The sequence below is a fragment of the Lontra canadensis genome, unplaced genomic scaffold (genome assembly GCF_010015895.1).
Source record: "Lontra canadensis isolate GAN:19392208 unplaced genomic scaffold, GSC_riverotter_1.0 scaffold328, whole genome shotgun sequence".
Classification (NCBI taxonomy): domain Eukaryota; kingdom Metazoa; phylum Chordata; class Mammalia; order Carnivora; family Mustelidae; genus Lontra; species Lontra canadensis.
The window spans coordinates 94,981-119,110 of record NW_022631322.1 but is presented as its reverse complement, the minus strand read 5'-3'; the positions used below and the strand labels follow the sequence as shown (position 1 = coordinate 119,110).

The following is a 24,130-nucleotide window of genomic DNA, read 5'->3' as shown; positions in this document are numbered from 1 at the left end:
ACTAGTCACATAAATTTAAGATCCAGATTGCCTAAGAAAGTCCTCAAAGCAGGTTTATCACCAAAGTGTTTTTTATCAGAAGACATAGCCTTAATGCCTCTAATATGTAATTCTAACCTAAAATCACAATCCTTGGTTTCAAAACATCAAATTCGATTTCGTAACAATTCATTGGTAAAGCTACTAAACAAAGAATCAGTCTGGGTGAAAACGTGCAGCAGCCACAGTTACAAGAGTGGAAAATAAATTCTATTCTTCCATAAAGACTCTATGAAAATATAAAGCCCAGAGTGACAACGGAAGTCCACATATAAACATTGGTTTAAAAATAGAATGTTTTTCAAAGCTTCTCATGAGATGTCAATGTATAGTGATAGTCTGAGTTAAGACCTTATAAATCAAGGTTAAGTTATACATAACTATGCTGATTTACATACCTTCGACAATGTTCAACTCATATACATAATTTACAGACATCCACAGAAATTCTTAATGCCCCATCGTATCATCTCTCAAAACTGGATGTTTATTGTTTTATAGTTTTGCTACTTTAAAGTACCAAGAAGCCTTTTTAGGGGAAGAGTTCCGCCTCTTCCCGTGATCCCCTAAAGAGTAGGTAACAAAATATAAAATTAAACAAGATTTATGTTTGATAAACTAACATATAAAATTACCACTACAATATTCATAGTGACTGCTTATAAACGGTAACAGTCATCGTAAAGCCTATAAAGTATATATCCTCAGTTTTATAAAAGAAATGCAGATTGTCTCAAGGTAAAAAATACAGTGCAGGCTGCTAAAAAGCTCTCTGTGGCGTGAGGAGGTGCCATAATGAGGGAAACTTCAGAAAACGCCAACCCGTTCCCCAACTGCTGAACATCAGTGAAGCGTGAACTGCGCTGCCGCAGCACGATGCTTTTTAGTGGCTGGCACTATAAAGCTAACGTCAAGAAAGAAAAAAGGCAGAAGTGTGAGCAACGAAGGGTGGAACCAAATTATTGCAAATGGAGATTAGGAATAAGAAGCGAGGAGGGTGACCGTCCACTCCACTCTGACAAGACGCCATCTTTAAATATTAAGTTCTTTGCCGGAAGTGGAACGCCCGACTCGGCGCAGGACTGCGAGAGCACGCTGGAAAAGCCGGCCTCGGTGGGAACGTCCAGGGTTGAAGCACCTTCCTGAGAGACAAAGAAAGGAGAAAAATCCTATAACCAACACTTTACCAAACTACTTCATACAGGCCATAATAAATACAGACTTCGCTGACCCAAGAAATGTTTATGGAACGCAAAACACTGCGGGAGACGCAGATCTCTACCTCACAGACCCTGAGATAACCAGCGACAGGTATCACCGCAATGCGATAATGGCTAGTACAAGTCAGGCTGTCCTAAGTGCTTAGAAATAAATAGAAATAATGGACTATGAGACTGTAAGAGAAGACAAAGGTTCAATCTTAGACAATCTCTAAAAACCCCTCACATAGCATTAAGCACCAGAACATTCCATGCGCTCCCAGGGCTCTCTGATTCACATATTTAGGGCAGACCTTTCCCCAGGACTCCAGGCTCACACCCTCACATCGGCTCTTGGTGTTTCGCCATCCATTCCACACCTACCAGGTTATCTTCACCCTCCAAGCTCTTCCCCTGTCCTCCCTACTCCACACATCAAGCTCGCCCAGAAACTGGAGAATCATGCCTGACTCCTCCCTTCCTTTCACCGTCAATCTTTTCCTCACACTGAATTAACTGCCAGCTTCCAGCAATCCGCCTCCAACACTTTATTCATTCACCACAGCCCAGCACCACAGTCTAGGCCAGTGGTCTCCAAAATGGGGTATGGGACTACAAAAATTTTAGAAAACCTGTATCAACTACTGCATCCCTGAAGAATTTCTATTTTTGTGTTATGTTTTATAATATACATAATTGATTGATATAACAGTACACATGGGTAATAAACTTTTATTATGGATACATGCAGAATTTGGGGTTATTTTTAATTCAAGAGGGTGCTCAGCTACCAAAAAGTCTCACATGGTCTCTGAACGAGCTTGTCCCTTTTTAATCTGCTCTCCAAATAGTAACTAATCTTTTAAAAAAGTTGATCAGAAATAATGTCATTCCTGTTTAAAAGTCTTTAATAATTTCTCTTTGCACTCGAGCATAAAATACAAATTGTTTACTATCCTCTAGAAGGCCCTGCCTCCCCTCCTCTTCCGCCTCACCTCTTGCCAATGCCCCACCTCCCCAACCACTTTCATGAGGCTTCAGCCACACCAGCCTTCTTTCATTCCCTTTCATTCCCTTGGACACAGAGTGTTTTCCTGACACAGGACCTTTGCTCCTACTAAGCTCTGCACAACATACTCTTTTCCATCCCTTAGGAAGTTTCAGCTTATGTATCATCTCTGTCCATTTAAATTAGGTCTCCCTTTGGCTTCCATCAGATCCCAAGGAGTCTGGCTCCTTTCAAAGTGCTTACTGAAATCTGTAATTACTTACATATTTCAATGTTCACTCCACTATCTTCTGTCTCTCAAACATTATAAATTCTACTAGTGTCCTGGACAGCATTGCTTCCCCAGCACCTAGTAAAGGGTCTGGCAGCCTCAAGTAGTTATTGAAAAAAATAAATGAAACAGAACTCCAAAATACTGATTTTGTAACACTGGATCAGATATTCTGAACAGAAATATTTCTGTCCAAAAGTTTATCCACAAATCAAATCTACGGAGTACCCTTTCTTTCCCTGGGGGAGGGGAAGACAAAAGGTCTACAGCACTGGCCTGAACTACAAACAGCCGCCTCAGCCCCAACCCAGAACTACTGCAGTTAACAGGGGCAGATCATACCCAGCAACCAGCACCTGTGTGTGGTTAACGCAGTTACGCAGCATGGGAGCCGCGTAACGCGTTTCTGTTGAACGATGCCCTGGCACAGAACAGAGTCCCAGCTTTAGACCTTCTCCACCCAGCCAGTAAATCATGTGCAAGAAAATGAACTTCCTAAATCTCAGCATCTTTATTTATCAATGAAAATTAATGCTTATTTTATTACTGTGGAGACCCAGGACAAACATGGAAGTGTTCTGCATCCTATCCTCTAAAGCTCTATGCAAAAATACCATATTTTTAAAATTTTGTTACCTGGAATGAGTGAACAAAGTTAAGGACCTGTAGAGAGAGTTTTCTACTGGAATGTAAGAGGTTCTGAAGGCTGAAAAACAGGGGCAAAAGTTTAAAACAAATTTAATGAGAAGAATGAGTATCTCGCGAGTTTAATTTCAGCAACTTAAGTGCATTTATATATGTAAATATATTCCGATTAATCACATAAATTTTTTTTAAAATTTCAACGGTTCTCATCAATGAAACTGTCCTGGGGGCAATGAAAATTGCCATGGTTCTCATCAAGCTAATAATATTAAAACTGGGAGTTAATAATGCCTAAAAAGACCATTTTGAAATAAAAAATCACGTATAAAACCAAAACTGAGAAGTTACCATTAGCAAAAGCTTAAACTATTAGCAGCAAATACAAATGTTAAATGAAAGAGAACTTTTCAAGTAGGAATGACAAGTATGATACCAACTTCAAATACCCAAATTTATTTTAAAATACATCCTGATAAAAGGTCTGACAGAATAACTATATATCAACCCACCAAAATCAAGTATTTTTCAAATATGGAAACTGGTAACAATTATGGTGGCAATCTTTAAAGCTGTATCGTATTTCTACTTTTTTATTCATGTAGATGACTTTTGGAGAATTACTGAAATTTGTGTCGACTGAGTACTTTTAATCTTCTGATAAAATATTATTAAGTCAACTGAATGAATTATTATCCAACTTTGTTTTCTTAAATGAAGAAGTCAAGGAGGCTTGTGGACATCCACTCTCCCAGACACCCTTGCCACGAGAGTCAGATTCAAGGACATTCCTCTCTGCTCAACAGTCGTAAAAATTTTCCAACACTGCCTCTTAGCAACGGCTCCCAATGGATCAGAGTCGGCATGCAAGACAAACCTCCACGTCATCTCTGATAAGTAATACATGCTCACTTTAGAAAATGTGAAACTGAAGAAAATTTAGAAATTCAGCTATAATTCCAACAAAAGAATCACTATTTACATGACATAACTTGAGTGTGTTTGCTCAAAGGGACAGAAATACACAAGGGAAACATTCTACAGAGACATACATATTACAAACACTAGGCACGATCTCACATAAGCATGCTAATTTATATCACACTCTAACCAAATCGGGTAACTAAGTTAACATAATTAAAATTAACCAAAATATGTGCCCCCAATGTTTGCATGTATCAAAGTTTTGAGATGCTAAAGTTTAATTTTGAAAAATATAGTAAAACCCTTAAGCTAGCAATCTTTATTCAATCAATGAATAGACACAAGGCCATTACTATGCTCATGTGTGAAATAAAGGAAAATAAGACGTGGCAACTGACAGCCTAAGCCTCACAGATGAAAAGATGACAGTGAACATAAACCCTTACCTCTCTTTTCTGCAAAGGCCATGTGTAGCAATTTTTCTACAAACTTTCCGGTTTAATTCTGAACTAAACAATGGAATTCCAAAGCACAGCTCGAGAGGAACCCAATCTGCTTCTGTTGTGGCAACTAGAAGACAATTTATAGTCATTAATCACATACGTATTTACAAATTTTTAACTGACCAGGGTTTCTTAACAGACATCCAGAAATTTTCAGATTCCTCCTACCCCTGGGGTCCACCAATGGGCTTCACAGGGGAGAGGACTTAGGGCGGGTCAGTGATCTCTGCAACAGGAAAGAATCTTTACTGAGTAAGTACATGCTTCTGGGGGGAAGGCACAAAGTTTTCACCAGATGCTCAAAATGGCCTTTTACCAAAAAAAAAAAAAAAAAAAAGAGAGAGAGAGAGACTGTAAGACATCAACAAGATGAAAGAATTTAACACAGGAAAAATGAAACTGAAGTCATTGTTCTCAGGTCCTATTTTTGTAACATTTTCATTGTTATTCTAAATACATAAACATGTTTCCTAGTGAATACTTACTAAAATAAAAGGCCCACTATGGATAATCAGAGCAAACAAATGACATCCAAATGATTTAACAGAAGAGTTCAATCTCTGAAGCTAATCTAAAACTGCAAATAATTTTTTTTTTAAGATTTTATTTATTTGACACAGAGAGAGAGATCACAAGTAGGCAGAGAGGCAGGCAGGGAGTGAGGGGAAGCAGGCTCCCTTCTGAGCAGAGGGCCCAATGCGGGGCTCAATCCCAGGACCCAGAGATCATGACCTGAGCAGAAGGCACAGGCCTAACCCACTGAGCCACCCAGGTTCCCCTAAAACTGCAAATAATTCTTAAAGCCGTACCAGAGTTTTGTTTTATTGACGAGTCTATAGCTGCTTCCTCAATGACCATTTCAAATGACTCTGTACTCCCATTTACATCCGAGCCAGAAGCCAAATCAGGTTCTCCTTGCAATGAAAAGACATACACAACGTTAGGATTCTCGTAGTTGGCGTAAGTCGTCCGTCAGCCCTAAAGGGAGAGAAGACTTCCAGCAACAGGAATGACAATGGAGAACAACGAAGGGTCTTCAGCCTATAGCAGCTGTTCCCAACTAGGGGGCAATCCTGCCCCCCAGAAGACCTCTGACAATGTCTGGAGACCGATGCAGCTGTCAAGCATGGGGAGAGGGACGCTACTGATATCCAGGGAGCTAAACATGCTTCAACGCACGGGATAGGCCCCACAACACGGAACTGTCCAACTCAGAATATACGTGGCGCCGAAGTGGGGAAACCTGGGCCCCAGGAAACGAGGACTCTAAAGTCAGAACACAAGTTCAGACTTTCACTTAGATCATTACCAAAGTCGCTTCTATCCCCATGGAAACATGCAGCCAGATTATGTCACTCCTCTTCAAGATTTGGAGTCCTCCTATCTTTTAGCACATGAGATCCTCCAAGATCTCCTGACCTTACCTACTTCTCTACTCTCATTTTCTACTACTTTCCAACAAATTCTTTCTTTTGGCCCAGAAGAGCTATTTTTCTGCCTGGTTCCCTCTGCCTGAAAGGCTGCTACTGTCCAAATAAACAAACATCTTTTATGTACCCAAAGCCTCACTTTTCAAAACTGAGTTCAAACTTTACCTTCTCTAAGAAGCCTCCTCTGATAGCTCAGAAGGGCCGAGATGCACCTTCTCTGTCCTACGGCAGCCCATTAAGCCATTGCCAAGCTCTATCGCAGCCTCTTAACACTACAAGGCAGGCTGGTTCACTGGCTTGTCTCCCTTCCTTTGGTCTTAGTAATTTCAATCCTTTCAGCACCTAAGCGGGTACTCCATAAATGTTTGAGCGGTGAAAGAAATAAAAATGACTGTAGCAGACATGCTTTGAAATGACTGCCTTACCCATACCCCCGTTTGGAAAATGCCCTGTGATATGTGGCGGCCAACTGTTAAGATTTACTCAGATTCTCCGGCCAAAGGTAAAGGACCAAGGCTGGATATGTAACTCAAAGGGAGCCAAGCCAATCCACTGGACATCGAGCAATGGACCATATTTACTCAGGATTCCATGCTAAGAGGCTTAGGGAACCAATATCTATCAACAGCAGATGTTTGAACTGAAAGGTTTTCTAGAGTCACAGACCAGAGCTGGTACCAAAGCCACATACAAGCCAAAATTCTTCCAGAGCAGAAACAATCAGTAAGCAGAAGGTGATGGGAAAATACATTTTTTAATTAAAAGGAAAAAGGAAAATCAGCTGTTGTCAGCATGAAGGCTAGAGTGGAGACAGAGGAAGGAGAATGAGGCCAGGAAGGCTAACGAGCAGGACAAGGCTCCAACAACTCATGGTCAGACGACTGAGACGCAGACCAGCGTGACCGTCACGGCGAATGTAAAACGGAGAAGGGAAGATAGGATATAACAGACATTTTTAAAGACTGATTCACAGAATGTGGAAACTAAACGGCCATCATGGCAAAAGAAGGAAGAGACAAAGATTAAGATTACAGGCCTGGGTTACTGAGACAGTCATGCCTTTGACAGAAAGAGAAAGCTTCAATGGGAAAAACTGTTCATTCTACTTGAGAAACAGTATTACACAGAGACTGAAGTCTTGAAGCCATCACCCCACAAAAGGACTTAAATTAAAACCTACAGAGATGACAGGGCTAACACCCCACACCCATTCTATACTCCAACCCCAGGCTAGCACCCCTTTAGCTGGGCGCATAGTGTTTTCTCCATCCCAACAACTGGTTTGTCCAAATAACGTCACAGAATACTCCATCATCTTAGTGAAAAAACACCAAGCATAAAATAATTCAACATCCCACGGAAGTTTCCCTGCTTCTTAAGTATTAAGACTGTGATCAACTCCACAAAATGATCTTAATTCAAAGAACCCAACTGTTGGCTGACCTCGTTCATCAGAAGCATCACTGAGTTTTCGGTGTGCAAGCTGGCTAGAAGCATTCAACATGGTGACATAGCCACAAAAATGCTGCAAGTCCACTTTGGTCCTTAATAGTTGCAAGGCTTTATGAACACCCATATTGATACGAGTAAACTCTGAGGACAAAGATTGACAGCACATTTTAAGTAAACAGTTTTATAACATGACATCAAAAATGTAACTATACTTCTATTAATCAATTCTTTTTTTTTTTAAGATTTATTTATTTGACAGACAGAGATCAAAAGTAGGTAGAGAGGCAGGCAGAGAGACAGGGGAAGGGAAATGGGCTCCCTGCCGAGCAGAGAGCCCGATGCAGGGCTCGATCCCAGGACCCTGGGATCATGACCTGAGCCGAAGGCAGAGGCTTTAACCCACTGAGCCACCCAGGCGCCCCCTATTAATCAACTCTTAGAACTTTAATCTATCAACACTGATTCTAACAAAGAACTACCCATGAACATGAAAGGCCGGTGTACACATATTATTTACAGCCTCCAGGAGGCATTTACTGTATCAAAACAAATTACCTAAGTAAGCAAACAGGACCAGTCGGGGCAAATTCTCAAGGCTTCTCTTTGTGGTTCTATTCTGCCTCAAATGCTTACTTGTTGGGCTTCTGCCAAGAAATGTATTAAATACACACCATGTTTTTGAAAAATTTTTAGAAGTAAAATTATTCCTACTGAAACTAAAGCTAAAGTGCACTTGAAACTATATCCTTAATAAATTATTCAAATATTAGTGCAATTCCTCATAACTCAGTGAACTTATAAACAAAAAGATGCTCCATACTCAAATACGAAGATTCCTTTCTTTTATTATTCACACAATCCTCTCCCAAGGCAAGAGAGCTATTAATCAGTCTTTAAGATTTTACACATTTGAAGATCCTGTTGTCACTAGCCTGTATCTTCAGGTGAACAAATATTTTTCCCACAGAATTTATGAAGTGTCAAAGGATTAAGCAGCAGAATTTAATTGCAGAGAAGTACTTATTTCTGAGAAAGGGGCTGTTTTTTGGAAGAGAAAACTCTTCTCCAAATTTCACGCACATTTATTCACAACAGGCAAAAGAGAACTGAACTTCAAACGCAAGGCTTCTGCAGTCTGGCTATGTGAAGAGGAAAAAAATAATTTTAAAACCTTCCTTTTCCCTACTTTGGGGAAGTAAGGCAAAGTGGTGACTACTATCATTCTGGAAGAACATTAAGTTCTTATATAAATTAACCTAAGTTTACTTGAACCATTCACTGCTCTCTAAAAATTCAAGCATCATGGCTCTAAGAACCAGAAATATACAGAAAAAACATATGAAACCAGAAACATAACCATAACATAAGGTTACAGAACAGCAGTTTTACATGGAGTGGGAAATGTAAGTGCTGTATGAATATATGGCAGTTTAAATCAGATAATGTTTTTCTTTTGAATATATATACCTTTTTAACATTCAAAAGAGAGAGGATTATCTCCTATAATAAACAGAAGGAAGAATAAATTTACTTTTAACAGAAATTCTGTGAGCATCTTTCATCAAATGCACTTGTAGCTCGCATCCAATTCTAGAAAGAGCTAACTTTAAACAGGGCTTTCCCCCCTTGATTCTAACTAGCTTAATTTAGCTCAACCTCTAACTCACATCCTCTCTAATAGCAAAAATAATATTTAATGGTAAACTCAAATGCCGAAAGAGGGAATCCATACAAGTACTCCGTACACTGTAAAGTACATACATGTTGATTGACACCTGGGTCTAAATTACCTTAAAAAGCCCCCATGAGGGCTCAGTGGGTTAAGCCTCTACCTTCGGCTCGGGTCATGATCCCAGGGTCCTGGGATCGAGCCCCGCATCGGGCTCTCTGCTCAGCAGGAAGCCTGCTTCCCTTCCTCTCTCTCTACCTGCCTCTCGGCCTACTTGTGATCTCTCTCTGTCCAATAAATAAATAAAATTAAAAAAAAAAAAAAAAAGCCCCCGTGAGGTAGGAGGGACAGTATGCAACATTGGGGAGAAAAAAATCAACTAAGCATGAAATATTCCCAATGAACTGTCTTGTCCTCCAGCCTCCAAATAAACAACACAAGGAAAGTGAAAGGCTAAACAGAGAGAAAACCTAGTCTTCCAGCAGGCAGGGACCCACCGATAAACTCTTCATCTCCAAGGCAGACTAGCATTCCTTCAAAGGTCCTGAGTCTTATTCTACTAGTTCTTTGTGGGAAAAGGCACATGACAGAAAACTATCTTTGCCTCTTTCTTTCTTTCTTCCTTTCTTCCTTTCCTTCTTTCTTTCTTCCTTTCTTCCTTCCTTCCTTCCTTCCTTCCTTTCTTCCTTTCTTCCTTCCTTCCTTCCTTTCTTTGAGATTTATTTATCTATGAGCACAGGAGCATGAGGGCACGGAGAGTCAGGGGAAGCAGAAGGAGAGAGAGAATCTCAAGCAGACTCCTCGCTGAGTGTGAAGCCCAACATGGGGCTTGATCTCCTGACCCTGAGATCATGACCTGAGCCAAAATCACGAGTCAGACGCTTAACCAACAACCCATCCAGGTGCCTCCATCTTCGCTAACAGTCTTTAAAAGCAGCATAAGCACCTAGGACTGAAAAATTTTAAGAATTCACTTCCTGCTACGTTTTCTACCAAACTGCTGACAAAGATTAATGATAAAGAAGTTAAACAGATATAATTCAAAAGTAAGGTACCTCCTTGTAGTTCTGTTTCATCAAATGGAAACGGTATGTGGACAGTTTCTCCTATCCCATGCAAACCATGTCCCTAAAGGTGAAGAAACACAGTTGAAAGGTATAAAAGAAACCTGTATTTCCAAGAACAAACAGATCATCAAACCATAAATAAGACTATGCCATGTTATGGTATACCCTACATTAATATTCCATTAAAAAACTTTCAACAATTTTTTAATTTTTCTCCACCAAGCAAAGACCATCTTGAGGGCATATTATAATTTACAAGGCCATGTGTCTCCAATGGAGTGGATGGCTAATGAAAAACAAAGAGGCCGATTTAACAGGTCCATGAGGTGAGGCAGCGGAGACTAAAATTGAGCACGCTCGCACAAGGGTTAGCTGTAGTTCTGATGAAAGAATCCCACTGTCAACTGCCTGGCTGATCATGAGCTGGGAATGCGAAACTCAAAAACCTTCATTCACTGACATATATTCAAGATTGTATAATTATAAAAGCCCCTCTACAGGGGTTCAGTAAATTAATGGATGTATTTTCAAGGCAGCAGCGAAGGGGGGCGGGGGGAAGCAAGCTCCCTGCGAACTGAAATGGAAAGGTCTCCACTTGCTAAGTGAAAATCGCAGGGGGATAGCACTGTGCATTGGCTCGCACATGCAAAGAAATCCTAGACAATGATAGCAAAAACTAATAAATGTATCTGATCTGGAGGAGAAAAGGGGAGAAGGGAGCAGACAATATAAGAAGTACGGTAACACTTTTCTCTGTGCATCTTTTCATAGTGTTTTATTTCTGAATTATGTGAAGATTCTATTAATTCAAAAATTAAATTAAGAAAAATCTGAGTCTAACCACCCCACTCCCATGCTATGCATAATTTAGTTTTACTATTGCATTCAATTAATGTTCATCTGAATTCTGTTAGTTTTAAAGGATTTTTTGCATTTAAATCCCCAAATGTTTTGATGTAAAAATAATAAACATGAAGAATCTAATGTTTACATGCATTTAGTGGTGTTATAATAGAAAATTTAAGTTGACACTGGCAATCTATACGTTTTTCCCTTTCAAAAAAACCTATACATTATTGAAGTCAAAGTACTATGCTATAAAAGAAAAAAACATTTCAGAGAAAAATAGCACTCATTAAGATGGTTCATACAACAACCCGAACACATTTCTTCAGACAGTTCTTTTCAACTTCATTGGTACAGTTCCGATTTAAACCCTAATCAAGACTGCTGTAACAAAAGTGTGGTTTTAATCAAAATCTTGATTTTGTTATGAATTCCAGCAAGGTGTATTTCTTCCATACCACTTAATAAAGAAGGCATTCTTGTTGAGCAAAAACAAAACTTTGAAACTCCTGTCTGCTTCTCCTACCACTGCCACCTCACACTGAACATCTCGGGAGACCTTCCTGTGTGCTACGTGTAGGACTCTACCCGTTTTGTGCAGATTATGCAACTCGGTCATAAGTTTCAACAACCTTATAAAGACAGAACCTGTTATTATCTCCAGTTTGCAGGCGAAGGAATTCAAGATTATCAAACTCACCCGAGAGTCCTCATAAGCGGTAGAACAAAGATCTGCATCTAGACAGACTGACTGGAGCCCACACCTAACCCATTCCATTATGTCATTTCCCACCATGAAACCCTGCCTCGTGTTCCTCCTTCCTGGCTAACACTTCGTCCCTCATGGTTTCAACTACCTCCTCGTGCTGATGCAGACACTCAAGTCAGTGTCTCCTGTTTAACTCTCATTTGGATATCAAAATATTTTCAATTACCGATTAGATAGCACCACCATGCACATGTCCCATGGGCACCTTATACTCAACACGCTCCAAACGCAGCACATCATCTGACCCCCAGTGACTGGCTCTTCCTCCTCTATTCTGTCAAGCAGGGATAGCACCGTTCTTCCACTTTCACAAGCCAACACCCCAGGAATCATTCTCTTCCTCTTCTCATATCCTTCTCAGACATCTGATCAATTCTATTCATCTTAATTTGTAATAATTCTTGAACCCATTTTCGCTTTCAATTCTTATTACCACTTCCCTGATCTAGGCTGCCTTCACCTCTTACCGGGACTCATACACTAAATCCTAACCGGATTTCTTGCTTTAGGTCTCTTACGCTGCTGGGTTGGGGGCAGCATACCTGGGTAGCATCCTCTCCAAGCTGATCTTCCCAAAACACACTGACCATAAAAATCCCCTGCTCAGTACCCTTTACAGGCTGCTATCAATGTAGAGGGTACAGTGTAAGCTCTGTAGCAAAACGGTCAATGTACACTCCACTCCAGGGCCTGCCTGGAGTGTACATCAAAACACTCAGGAGAAACTACTCTGAGCGAGGTGCTGTTCTAGGTACTAGGGAAGCAGCAGCGGGGGAAAAAGAAAAAAAAAATCTCTGCCCAGAGATTTATTCCTGCTAACCCCTGTGCCTGGCCGGGCTCTCTTCTGTATCATCCTTCTATACTCAGCCTGAGTTTCACGGTCTCTGATGAGTGTCCCCCAAGCCCTTCTCCTTGCCTCAAGGCTGAATTGGGTACTACTCTAATGCGTGCACCATATAATCCTATTCAGCACTCAGGAAAGAACCGAAATGGACTGCTTAGGCAACATTTCCCACCAGACTTAAATCCCTTGAACTCAGGGACTATGTCTTATTTGTATATCCACATTAACTGGCACAGAATATGGCACATACGATTGTTAGTTGAATAAATTGATGAAATCTTTATTGAGAACCTACTATGAAGCAGAAAGTGTGCTGCACACTTCACACACAGTCCTATTTCATTCAATAATCCTAGGGCTATAAATTGCTTATCCCCTCATTAGCTGCTACTATTACTTTTCATTGTTATACAGTAAATATTGTCATGGCCATTCTACAGGTGGGAAACTAAGCATAAGAGAAGTATCTTCAAAACGCCACACAGCTCATTAGCACAAGAAAAGAGGCTCACCATTGTTAGGCATCAGGAAAACACAAATCAAAACCACAGTGAGATACCGCTTCATACCCTAGGAGGGTTATAATAAAACAAGTCAGATAATACCGAGTGCTGGTGAGAATGTAAAATGGTGCAGCCACTCTGGAAAACAGTCTGGAAGATCCTTAAACAGATGCACACAGAATTACCATATGACCCAGCATTTCCACTCCTAGACACACACCAAAGAGAAATGACAACATGGCCACACAAAAACCTATAAATGACCATGTGTAGCAGTGATTACCATTATTCGTAAAAGCCGAAAGGTGGAAACCCAAATGTCCATCAGCAATAGGCGGAAAAACAAAATGCTATTCACACAAGGGACTCTTCTTTGGCCATAAAAAGGAATGTAGTACTGACTCATGATGGACTGATACACGCTACGTGATGAACCTCAAAAGAATTCTGCGAAGTAAAAGAGGTCAGTGACAAAATACCACATATTACGTGACTCCATGTATGTGAAATGCCCAGAATAAGCATTCTAGAGAGATAGTAAGGTGCTGTTTAGGGCTGGGGAATAAGGGAGGGAGAACTAAGCATTCAGGAGTTCTTTCCTGAGGTGATGGAAATGTTCTAAAATGAGCATGGGGAAGGCTGTGGACATGTGTGCCTACAACTAAAAACCACGGAGTTGTACGATGTCAATCGGTGGGTTGTACGCTATGTGAATTCTAGCTCAACACAACTACTGTAAATACAGCCACACGGGTAGCAAAAGACGAAGCTGGAATTCAAAGCTGGGTCTCACTCCAAAGTCCATGTTGTTTCTGCGATTCCCACACTTCCAGACGAAGGCCAGCACGAAAACCCGCATCTGATCCCTTACATTTCAGCTTTACAAATCTCAAATTACTGACATCCAACTGCGGCTCGGCAGAAAGCTAGACAACTTATAATCTTCCAAGTCAAAATCCGAAATTGGTTGTTTCAAATAAAGCAGCAGTACCTGAATCAAAACTGCCGAATGAGTCAAGGCGTCATTCAACATTGTGAGCACATTTGACGTAGGAACTACCCCAGGATCATGGCCCCAAGATGTTATGAGTAATCGATCATAACCCTATGGGGGAAAAAAAAATGAATAAAAGATGAATAAAATGGTGTTCAGAAATGGAAAAAAAAAAATTTCAGAAGGTCATTAAAATACTGCTTACCAAATTCTACCCTCCTCACAAATAAAGAAAAAAAAGAGACACACTTTGCACAACGTACCTGGAATATATCTGGCAGTTTTCGAAGTCTTGTACCTTTGGACAGCAGAAGAGATGGTGGTCCCTGCCCAGTGATGTAGTAAATGTACAGTTTAAACCAGACAGAACTGACTTCTGGGATAGCTGGTCCAATATGCTGGAATCACAAAACAGGGAAGATAAAGTTGTAATACTTGATGAAAGCAGACACATCTCACCAGGGACCAAGGATGAAGTCTTGCAAATAGGTAATGCCTCACATAGATGTTAACTGCTATTATCCCTATGAAAATAAACTTCAAATGCTCCATTCAAACAGTTTCAATCTTATCCTAGAACTGAGAAAGCACATCTTACACAATGGACTCTGGAGCAGAACACCAAGGTTTGAATCTTGGCTTTGTCCCCTAAGCTATATCATCTTAAGAAGCTCACTATAACTCTCTATACCTCACTTTGCTCTTCTGTAATGCGGCGATAAAATATCTACTTTGTAAAGACACTGTAAGATTGTTCCAAAAGGTTTAAAACAGCACCTGTCATCTAATTAGCTCTATTTCAAAGTGCCAGTTACTGTCATTAATCACATGTGATTTTTCACAAAAGGAACTAGAGAACCTTCCATCCATCTTATCATCTGTTCAGTTCATGGATTCCTACTAGGCCTAGAAGTCATGTCACAGAATGGGAGAAAGTGTGTATATAGAGTTGCAGGGGGAGCACACAAAGAATTATTTTTTTTAAAGTTGGTAAATGCTAACCTATAACCGCTCCTACTGGATAGAGGACAAATTTGGGGGTGCGCGAGGTATGCTCACTAAGGCAGCTAGAAGAGCATATAAATATCAACCTTGTACCAGGATCGCTTCCCTTCTTCTACACCATTAACCTCGCACATCTAGGGAACCAGGCAGGATGTAGCACTAAGAAGAGCAACATGATCCCCGCTCTCTGAAAATGGTAGAGGTCACAATGTCCTTGCTAAGCATACAAATACACAACTGATTTATGTTTAAAAAGAGAGCAGTAATGTTCATAAGTCAATTGTGAGATACCCAGAGTTCTAGCTTTCAAGCAGTCTTTCCTTTCCGGTTTATTTAGCAATCGTAACTCCACTTCTAAGACACTTTATTTTTCCTCATTAAATTGACTTTATCCCTGCAGGCAATCCAGGCTTCCTTCATAGAGCACCCAGAACATTCCCTTTAAAATACTGCAGTCATCAACGTGGCGCCTGAGTGGCTCCATTGGTTGAGCGTCTGACTCTTGGTTTCGGCTCCGGTCAGGATCTCAGGATCTGAGACTGAGCCCCGTGTTGGGCTCTAGATTCAGTGCAGAGTCTGCTGGAGATTCTCTCTCTGCTCCTGCCCCTCTCCCCACTCATATTCATACGCTCTCTCAAATAAATAAATAGAAATCTTTAAAAAACAGTAATAAGGGGCGCCTGCATGGCTCAGAGGGTTAAAGGCTCGGCCTTCGGCTCAGGTCACGATCCCAGGGTCCTGGGATGGAGCCCCGCATCGGGCTCTCTGCTCAGCAGGGAGCCTGCTTCCTCCTCTTTCTCTGCCTGCTTCTCTGCCTACTTGTGATCTCTCTCTCTGTCAAATAAATAAAACCTTAAAAAAAAAAACAGTAATAAAGTAAAACACTGCCTTCATCAAGAAAACGTCAATGTGTCCCAAGTCACTAGATGAAACATGAATAAAACATACCAACTCTATCTCAGAAACTGAACGTTTTACAACAGCATAAAATACAAAACTGCTTTCTGAGTTACTGATGTGAGCATGCGGCATCTGCAAATTGAGAAATAACATGATCAAACCGGTAAACCTCTTCTTCGAGTCACCACAGGGAAGGGTGAAATGACAGCACTCGCCATGCTCCAAGTGGCTCTTTACCTGAGGGGTACAGCTGCTCACAGGCCGGATTTCATTGGTGAGAGGAGCCATGGACACGAGCAGTGTGTAATTTTTGTTTAGAACTCGGCTGCACGTCGCAGGGTCCAAACCAAGAAGGCTCTCACAGCGTAAGAGATCCAGAGGAAAACCTGGACGATGAGCAAGCGTACAGGGAGGATGAAAGACTGAAAAGGTGGAACAGCAATGTCTAAGACAAAATACCGCTAACCATCCTGGTGGTTCAACATCCTTCCAACAGACAGAGTATCTCTATTAATAGTGCCAAATTCCCTCAGAAACCACGAAGACCCTTTAGGATTTAAAGCTAACAGTCTTTACTCCCTGATCTAGAAAGATAACCGTCTACTGGGGTTTTGTGAGGCTACTCCCTTTTGTATTAGAAATACGTGTTTGCTCTACCTCATTTCCTCTCCATCTCCAGCCGTTCCCAGGAGGTGGCATATTATGAAGATATACAGGCCACAAAAAAGCTGTGGCCTGGCTTCCCCCAATTTCCAATTTCTGCAAAGAGTTTCATGGCCAAGTTCTGAATTTGGTATAGGAACGAGAGGTTCTCATTAACAATACGGGCCCAAGACTGCTGGTCCATAAAGCAAGAAGTCCCTCGGCATGTAACAGATTTTCAGTGTTCCCATTCTAGAACTCTTTCAGAAAATTCCAGTCCTATTCATTCTCTTAAAAAGATAGATAAGGCTGAAAGAAACGCCAGGAGACAAAGTTAGCTCATCTCCCCCTCAAGCAAGAATGAACCAAAAAACATATGGCCTGCTGGAAGGGCCCAGAAGCACTTGGCACAACTAGTACCAGGACTTCACTCTTGAATACCATGTTCTAATAAAAGAAACCTGGCTCCTGGGAGAAAAGGTTGATTCCAAGACTGGGACAGAAGTACAAGAGAAGACTGTTTTGCCAGAAAGTAAAGAACTGCCCCAAATGTAAGAATTCTTTTAAAAGATGGAGGCATGGCACAAGGAAACTGGAGGCAGCTTGAAAGGAATCCTACTGGCAAAACTGGAGACAACCATAGCACACAAGTAATTGAGAGAGAACAGTGACTAATTATAAGCCATTGAAAAAAACAGGAATTCATCAATCCATACTGAGAATATAAAAAAATGCTCGGTCCCAACTGTTACCGGAAGAACTGGAATTGGAAAAAAAATTATCAATTTACAACCATCACAGACAAAAATGGTTCAGGCAGGAACAACACTGGTCGCTCCCTCCGGGGGGAGGTACTGACGAGCAGCAGGTGATGTACACGGTCTCAGAGTACCTGTCCACAGACTACTGAGTCGCTGCACGAGGGGAGAATACTTAACTACGTAGTAGAATAATCAAAAACACAAAAACAAAACTAGTATCACAACGGGAGCGGATGGGAATCCCATGCCTCCGAATGTCATACCCTTAGAAGAACATGACGTTACTTAGGTAATACTCTGGACTTGAGTGCGTGACCTGAACCTAATCACAACGAAACATCCCACACACCCAACGTGAGGAACTTTCTAGTAAAACTAACAAAAAGAGACTATATTCTTAAAAAAATAAGAATTTCGTAAAGGACAAAAAAAGGTTACAGACTTGTTCCAGAATAAAGGAGATAAAGGAGACATGACAATTTAATGTAGTATTGAATCTTAAACTAGATCCTGCATTTGAGGGGGAAAAATGTTATTAAGGACATTACTGGGTCAACTGATAAACTGGAATATGAATGGCAGGTACTGTAGCAATTAACCTTCTGAAGATGATGTCAGGGACTAGCCCTATTCTTAAGAAACGCCCCCCGAATAATTTTGTGGACAAAGATCACGGTACGCAACTTACTCCCAAATTCTGGGTTCGAAGTAATTATACTATTCTTAAATTCTTAAAACTTTTTTGTAAATTTGTGGTATTTTCAAATAAAATGTTGCTAATGGAGGAGAGCAAGTCATAGACATCAGGAAGAGCATCTGTTGCACACAGCCAGCAAACAAGGTGGGAGAGTGAGGGGGAGAAGACAGATCTGGCTGGAGCCAGATGGGAGGTTCATTTTAAAGGAAAACGAGAGCTAAGCAGGTGGCTTAGGAAAAGGAGAGAAGGGGCAAAGTTCTATAAAGACTAGAGAAAGGGCCCCTGGGCAGCTCAGATGGTTAAGCGCCTGCCTTCGGCTCAGGTCATGATGCCAGAGTCCTGGGCTCAAGCCCCACATCGGGCTCTCTGCTTAGTGGGGACTCTGCTTCTCCCTCTGCCCCTCCTCCCACTTGGCTCTTGCTCTTTCTCTCTTTCTCAAATAAATAAATAAAACCTTAAAAAAAAAAAAGACTAAAGAAATTATGCTTGACTACATACAAGAAATCAAGAACAAATTTAATAAAACTGATAAATCAGTTATGAGTGAAAAAATGTCAGAAAAAAAATCTTAGTGAGGAAAGACTAAACAATGAAAGCTCTACCTAGTACCAAAAACAGTCCACTATCAAACCAACCTCACGAGTTACAATAATATTTAACTACTTTCATACAGATAAGGTTTAGGTTTTTTATTCAATTTAACTTTCTGGTACACAGACCATTCATGGTGAAAAACAAAGTTTAGTCCAGACTACTAAGCAACAAATTGTTTAGGAATAAATCAACAAATAGTTTAACGTTCAAGAGAAGGTAATAAACGGGATAGAGCAAAAAAAATTTTTTTTGAAGAAACATGGACTTAAGTCCCATGTCTTCCACCGACTAATCCATACAGGACAAATGGGCAGAAGATTTGACCAAAACAAGCTAATTTATCTACCTATAAAACGAATTACATTTGACTGGTCACCAGCACTAACATTCCTGGACACTATGATGCACAGGAAAGGATGGTATATTTCAAGATGGCTATGACAGAGTATTTCAAATATTCTAATCCATCACCTCCCTAAGTCCCTAAAAAGTCCTAGTAATTTCAGGATTTTTACATACAAAGACATCTTCAAGAGTGTGCTGCTCGTTGCTTAGGTCACATGATCTACCTGGCAGCCAAAAAATGGTTACCATTAATGAATGCCTATGAATAAGTGCTTTGGCCTCTTGGCACTTGGTGACTTAATATCCAGTCGCAACTATTTATGAACAATCTCAGAAAGAACCCCAGCATGAAATCAGTCCTAATTGTGCTAAAGCAGAACTCTGAGCCTGATATACTACAGCTGCAGAAGCCAGTCACCAGGATCTGAGTGTGTCCGGCTTCACTCGGCTCAACTACCCAGCATCTCTGTCCTCATCTCCATGACCACTTTTGTAAAGTGACAACTGATTCTGTTCTTAAATGCTCAAATTGAGCTGAAAAGAAAGTCAGGTGCTGTTGAAAGAAGTAGAATGTAACTGGGTATGACTCAGAAACCACTGGTTCCCGGCCAGAAAAACAGAACTTAAATTTTAAGTAAATGAAAGAAACGAGCTAAGAATTCACGGAGTTCTGAGACGCAGCTCCTGTGAATGAGCGAGGACGGTATCCGAATGCTCTTCCCTGGCGCCCAAGCCGTGCCATCTTTTTAAAAACATGCATTCATGGGTGGCAATGCCCTCCTTAGGACCTATTATCCGTTCAACCACAGTCTGGGAACCCCCCCGCCGCCACCTATCCCACACCCAAGAGTACAGACCAGGGCAAGAGCCACGTCAGGGTTCATCACAGATTAGAACTGCCACTGCCTTCTTTCTTTTACTCTTTAACAAGGTTTTCTGTTCTCTTTTTTAATTTTTTAAGTAAAATACTTCAGTAAGTATTACAACAGCACTTCAATCGGAAACTCCTGCTTATTCCTTTCCTACAATGGGATCTTTCCTTCAAGAAATAGTAGGCTTCCTAAATCACTACATTTTGGCTTTGTTCACCCCTCAACCCGAGGCCTGTTCTACATGCCATCCAGCCACTTAAACAAGTTAACGCTCCAACCGTTTTTGTAGGTTCTAAGCACACTGAGATAACTACAAATGTCAGTGGCACAGGAGAAAGGAGAAAAGGTAAAATAAGAAAGAGCTGACAAGCAAAGGAAGTCACAAAACAAGCCTCTGGTTGCAAATTCAACATGCCGTCTACACTAAATGCATTAAGCGATGATTAAATAAGTAAGCATGACCTGTTTAATTTCTTAGAAAGAAGTTCCATGGGGTCATGTCTTCAAAATCAAGTACATTTATCATACCATAATTCGGTTGGTCTGGCTGTGCAGTTTGCGCAACTAGGTCTTTATTATGACGCAGAAACAATATTGTGTTTCTCAGAGTGAGTGCATGATCGAAGTATCTCTGTGCTTCTCCTTCACCAGTGCTCTGAACCTAAACCGAGAAAATAAATTTTGCAGTATCACTCTCAAACCATTCATCCTAATATACAATAACCATATAGTACAGACATTAAAACACTACTAAGACTCAGTAAACCAAAATTAGCCCAGGCAATACTGAGACAAATCTTAACCTAAATCTCGGCTGAGTTTCCATTTGAATATATCTTTGAAGATGACAGAAATTATCCTAGCAAGTAAAACTAACAATTTGAAGCAACCAATTAATGCTAAATTATTCTATTATATATGTTTTATCTCCCACATAGGATTCAAATAGGGTGCTTAAAACAAAAAAAGAAAAAAAGCTAAGATCTATTTTCTGCTTCATCCAGAAAAGTATTCCAACCCATGGTCACCAATTATGCTTCTAATTCTTGTCACTATGCCCCCCGTTCTGCATCACTGGCTGCAAGGGACAATGGAGTATGAGATTCAACATCACGGTTTCCACACTACTGAGTATACAGCTTAAATTCATTCGAAAAGGATTCACCAAGTCCCTGTGATGTGCTAGGTATGATCCGTCTAGGACGTAGGGACAGAATAGCGGACAAAACCCCTGTGCTCACTGGCCTTACGTTTTAACGCATGCTCTTCTGACACTGAGTCAGGTGCTTCTTTAACATGTAAAAATACACACATCCCAGAAACAACACAGGAAATGAAAGGACAGGTCTACAAGAGGAATGACTAAATTAGATTGGCATTTAAAAATAAGATCAACCGGGGCACCTGGGTGGCTCAGTTAGGTGTTGGCCTTCGGCTCAGGTCATGACCCCAGGGTTCTGGGATCGAGTCCTGAGTCAGGCTCCCTGCTTTGAGGGAAGCCTGCTTCTCCCTCTCCCTCTGCCCCTCCCCCTGTTCATGTTCTCTCTCTCTCTCTCTCTCACTCACTCTCTCTCTCTCTCTCACTCACTCAATCTCAAATAAATAAAATCTTAAAAAAAAATTAACCAACTAAGCTTAATTAGGACGAGGCTTCTTAAAAAATAGCTAAGAAACTTTTTTTTTAAGAAACTATTTTTAATGACTAAACTTCAGACTAAAAGGCCTTCCCAAGAATGGCTAGGTGGCATAAAATGAAATAGATATATAAAAATAAAGTGATCTTCTAATTGTTACACGTGCTAAAACACTAGTTGAGGTGAGAAAAAAATCAGGAAAAGAGAAGTTAAAATATCTTAGAAAACAGGGGCGCCTGGGTGGCTCAGTGGGTTGAGCCCCTGCCTTCGGCTCGGGTCATGATCTCAGGGTCCTGGGATCCAGACCTGCTCTGCTCAGCAGGGAGCCTGCTTCCCCCTCTCTCTCTGCCTGCTGCTCTGCCTACTTGTTATCTCTCTCTGTCAAATAAATAAAATCTTTTAAAAAAAAGTATCTTAGAAAATAAAAAATTTATTGGCAAAAAATGATACACATACATTAGAAATGGGATTAACAGGATACTAAAAGCATTGAGGGAATAATGGAAGTATAAAGGTAAAAATGAAAGACCAATTAATTGCAAAGGATTATCTCAAATATAATTCTGCACCATCAAGTTAAAAATCCTATGGAGAAGGAAGAGTGAAAAAAATGTCATTTTTTTTTTTAAATATAAAGAAACTAATGGAATCATCAAAAATCCTCTAAGTAAAACATTTAATATACAGAGTTCATCACTGAAGCACAAAAGGTACCAAAATTACTAGTCAAGGAGGAGACTCAGCACACAAACTATTAGCATAAACAGATAACAAAAAAACAAACAAAAAAAAAACAAAAATAAAAAGCCCAGGGAATGGAAAAACCGTGAAAGGGCAATCGAGATTTAGAGCTAAGGACAAATCGGGCTATTTTCATGTAGGGGAAGAGGTGCCTAAGAGCAGCTATGGCTGGAGTCTTCAAGATGCTAACGGGGCTAGTGAGAGTGGACATAAATATGGTACCCGTGGATGCTGCTCCAGATTTAAAACAAGGGGAACAAAAACTTTAAATAAAACTGCTGAAGAGGAGATCTTAAACAGTCATATCAAAGGGAAAAAAAAAAACCAATAACAAAAACAAAGGCTATTTTAGAAAAATGTAATTTAAAAACTTACATTGAGGGGCGCCTGGGTGGCTCAGTGGGTTAAGCCTCTGCCTTCAGCTCAGGTCATGATCTCAGGGTTCTGGGATCGAGCCCCGCATCGAGCTCTCTGCTCAGCAGGGAGCCTGCTTCCCCCCTCTCTCTGCCTGCCTCTCTGCCTATTTGTGATCTCTGTCAAATGGATTAATAAAATCTTTAAAAAAAAAAAACAAATTTATATTGACTATTTCTATACCCCATTTCATTTTTTTTTTTTTTTAAGATTTTATTTGACATACAGCTAGCGAGAGAGAGCACAAGTTGCGGGGTGGCAGGCAGAGGCAGAAAGCAAGGAGCCCGATGCGGGGCTCAATCCCAGGTCCCCAGGATTATGACCTGAACCAAAGGCAGATGCTTAACTGACTGAGCCGCCCAGGGTCTCCCCTATACCACATTTCATAAAACCAAATCATGCTAAGTGAGAGGTAAGGTCCAAAAACCATTTTGAAAATCACAAAAATCCATTCATCCACTCAGTATTTTTAAGTGTAAATGACTGTTACAGTAAAGGTGGGGAATGAGGCAGACACCAAAAATCAACACAATCGGTATCAAGCAAGGAAAAGCGCCAAACGTCCTGAGATCCCATAATGAGCAATCCAGACTTACCTTTTCTAGTTCTATAAGAAAGCTGTCCAGAGACTCATCTGAGAGTTTACCAACTTCGAACATGGTGACCGCATGGCTTTTCAAGTTCTGGCATAGAGAAACAAAAATAAAAAAACTAAAATGGATCTTAAAACCTTATACAAGTCTATTATGAATAAGTTCTAATTTTCTTTTTTTAAAATGAAACAGAACATCTCGTATTTCTATTATGCTTTCCAATATAACCAAAGGTGATGAAGTGCGAGGCTAACCATCACTAAAAAGTTACGACGCTCCTCCAGGGAATATAAAACAAGACGATTGGCATTTTGTGTTTTCAGGAATAAATCCAGTACTTCAAAAAAAGATTTCAAAGCATGAACTATTTTACATCTAATCTTTAAACACTGTCACATTTAAACAAGAACTGGACTTACCGGTGAAAGATTTCCCATCATTAAAAAGGCAGTAAGAGTTGAGTCAAACAGAAAAGCAATGCGCTTTGTATATCCTGTAGATAAACTCAAACTGCTTACACTGGCTGTATCCGCTGGAACAACAAAAAAAAAAATCATGATTTAAAATCGAGTGATTTAGAATTATTATTTGCCTACCATTTGGAATGAGAAAGAACTGCAATTCAACTTGATTTAAAAATTCAAAAGTATGTAACTAACTATAAGTAATTTTGTAGTCAGTCCTAAGTGGCCCAATCCTATCCATCTCCAACCAGAGAATGTTTAAAAAAAAAAAAAAAAAAAAAAACTTTTAAGTACTCACTTTCGTGGT

The 24,130-nt window shown here is 40.4% G+C and overlaps 1 protein-coding gene across 5 annotated transcripts in view; it reads right to left on the bottom strand.

Moving 5' to 3' along the window:
* Positions 1–875: 875 nt before the first annotated feature.
* Positions 876–24,130, bottom strand: part of LOC116862788 (protein FAM91A1) — a 40,604-nt gene continuing 17,349 nt past the window's right edge. For all 5 annotated transcript variants that reach the window (XM_032850187.1, XM_032850189.1, XM_032850188.1 and 2 more), the window contains 12 exons: positions 23,779–23,891; positions 23,363–23,449; positions 20,506–20,638; positions 16,304–16,452; positions 14,425–14,559; positions 14,159–14,272; positions 10,194–10,266; positions 7,461–7,610; positions 5,397–5,501; positions 4,531–4,654; positions 3,155–3,224; positions 876–1,181 (listed from right to left, as the gene is read on the bottom strand). In XM_032850187.1, the coding sequence (XP_032706078.1) occupies positions 999–1,181; positions 3,155–3,224; positions 4,531–4,654; positions 5,397–5,501; positions 7,461–7,610; positions 10,194–10,266; positions 14,159–14,272; positions 14,425–14,559; positions 16,304–16,452; positions 20,506–20,638; positions 23,363–23,449; positions 23,779–23,891 (1,436 nt within the window). In that variant the 3' untranslated portion in view covers positions 876–998. The remainder of the gene's footprint in view (positions 1,182–3,154; positions 3,225–4,530; positions 4,655–5,396; positions 5,502–7,460; positions 7,611–10,193; positions 10,267–14,158; positions 14,273–14,424; positions 14,560–16,303; positions 16,453–20,505; positions 20,639–23,362; positions 23,450–23,778; positions 23,892–24,130) is intronic.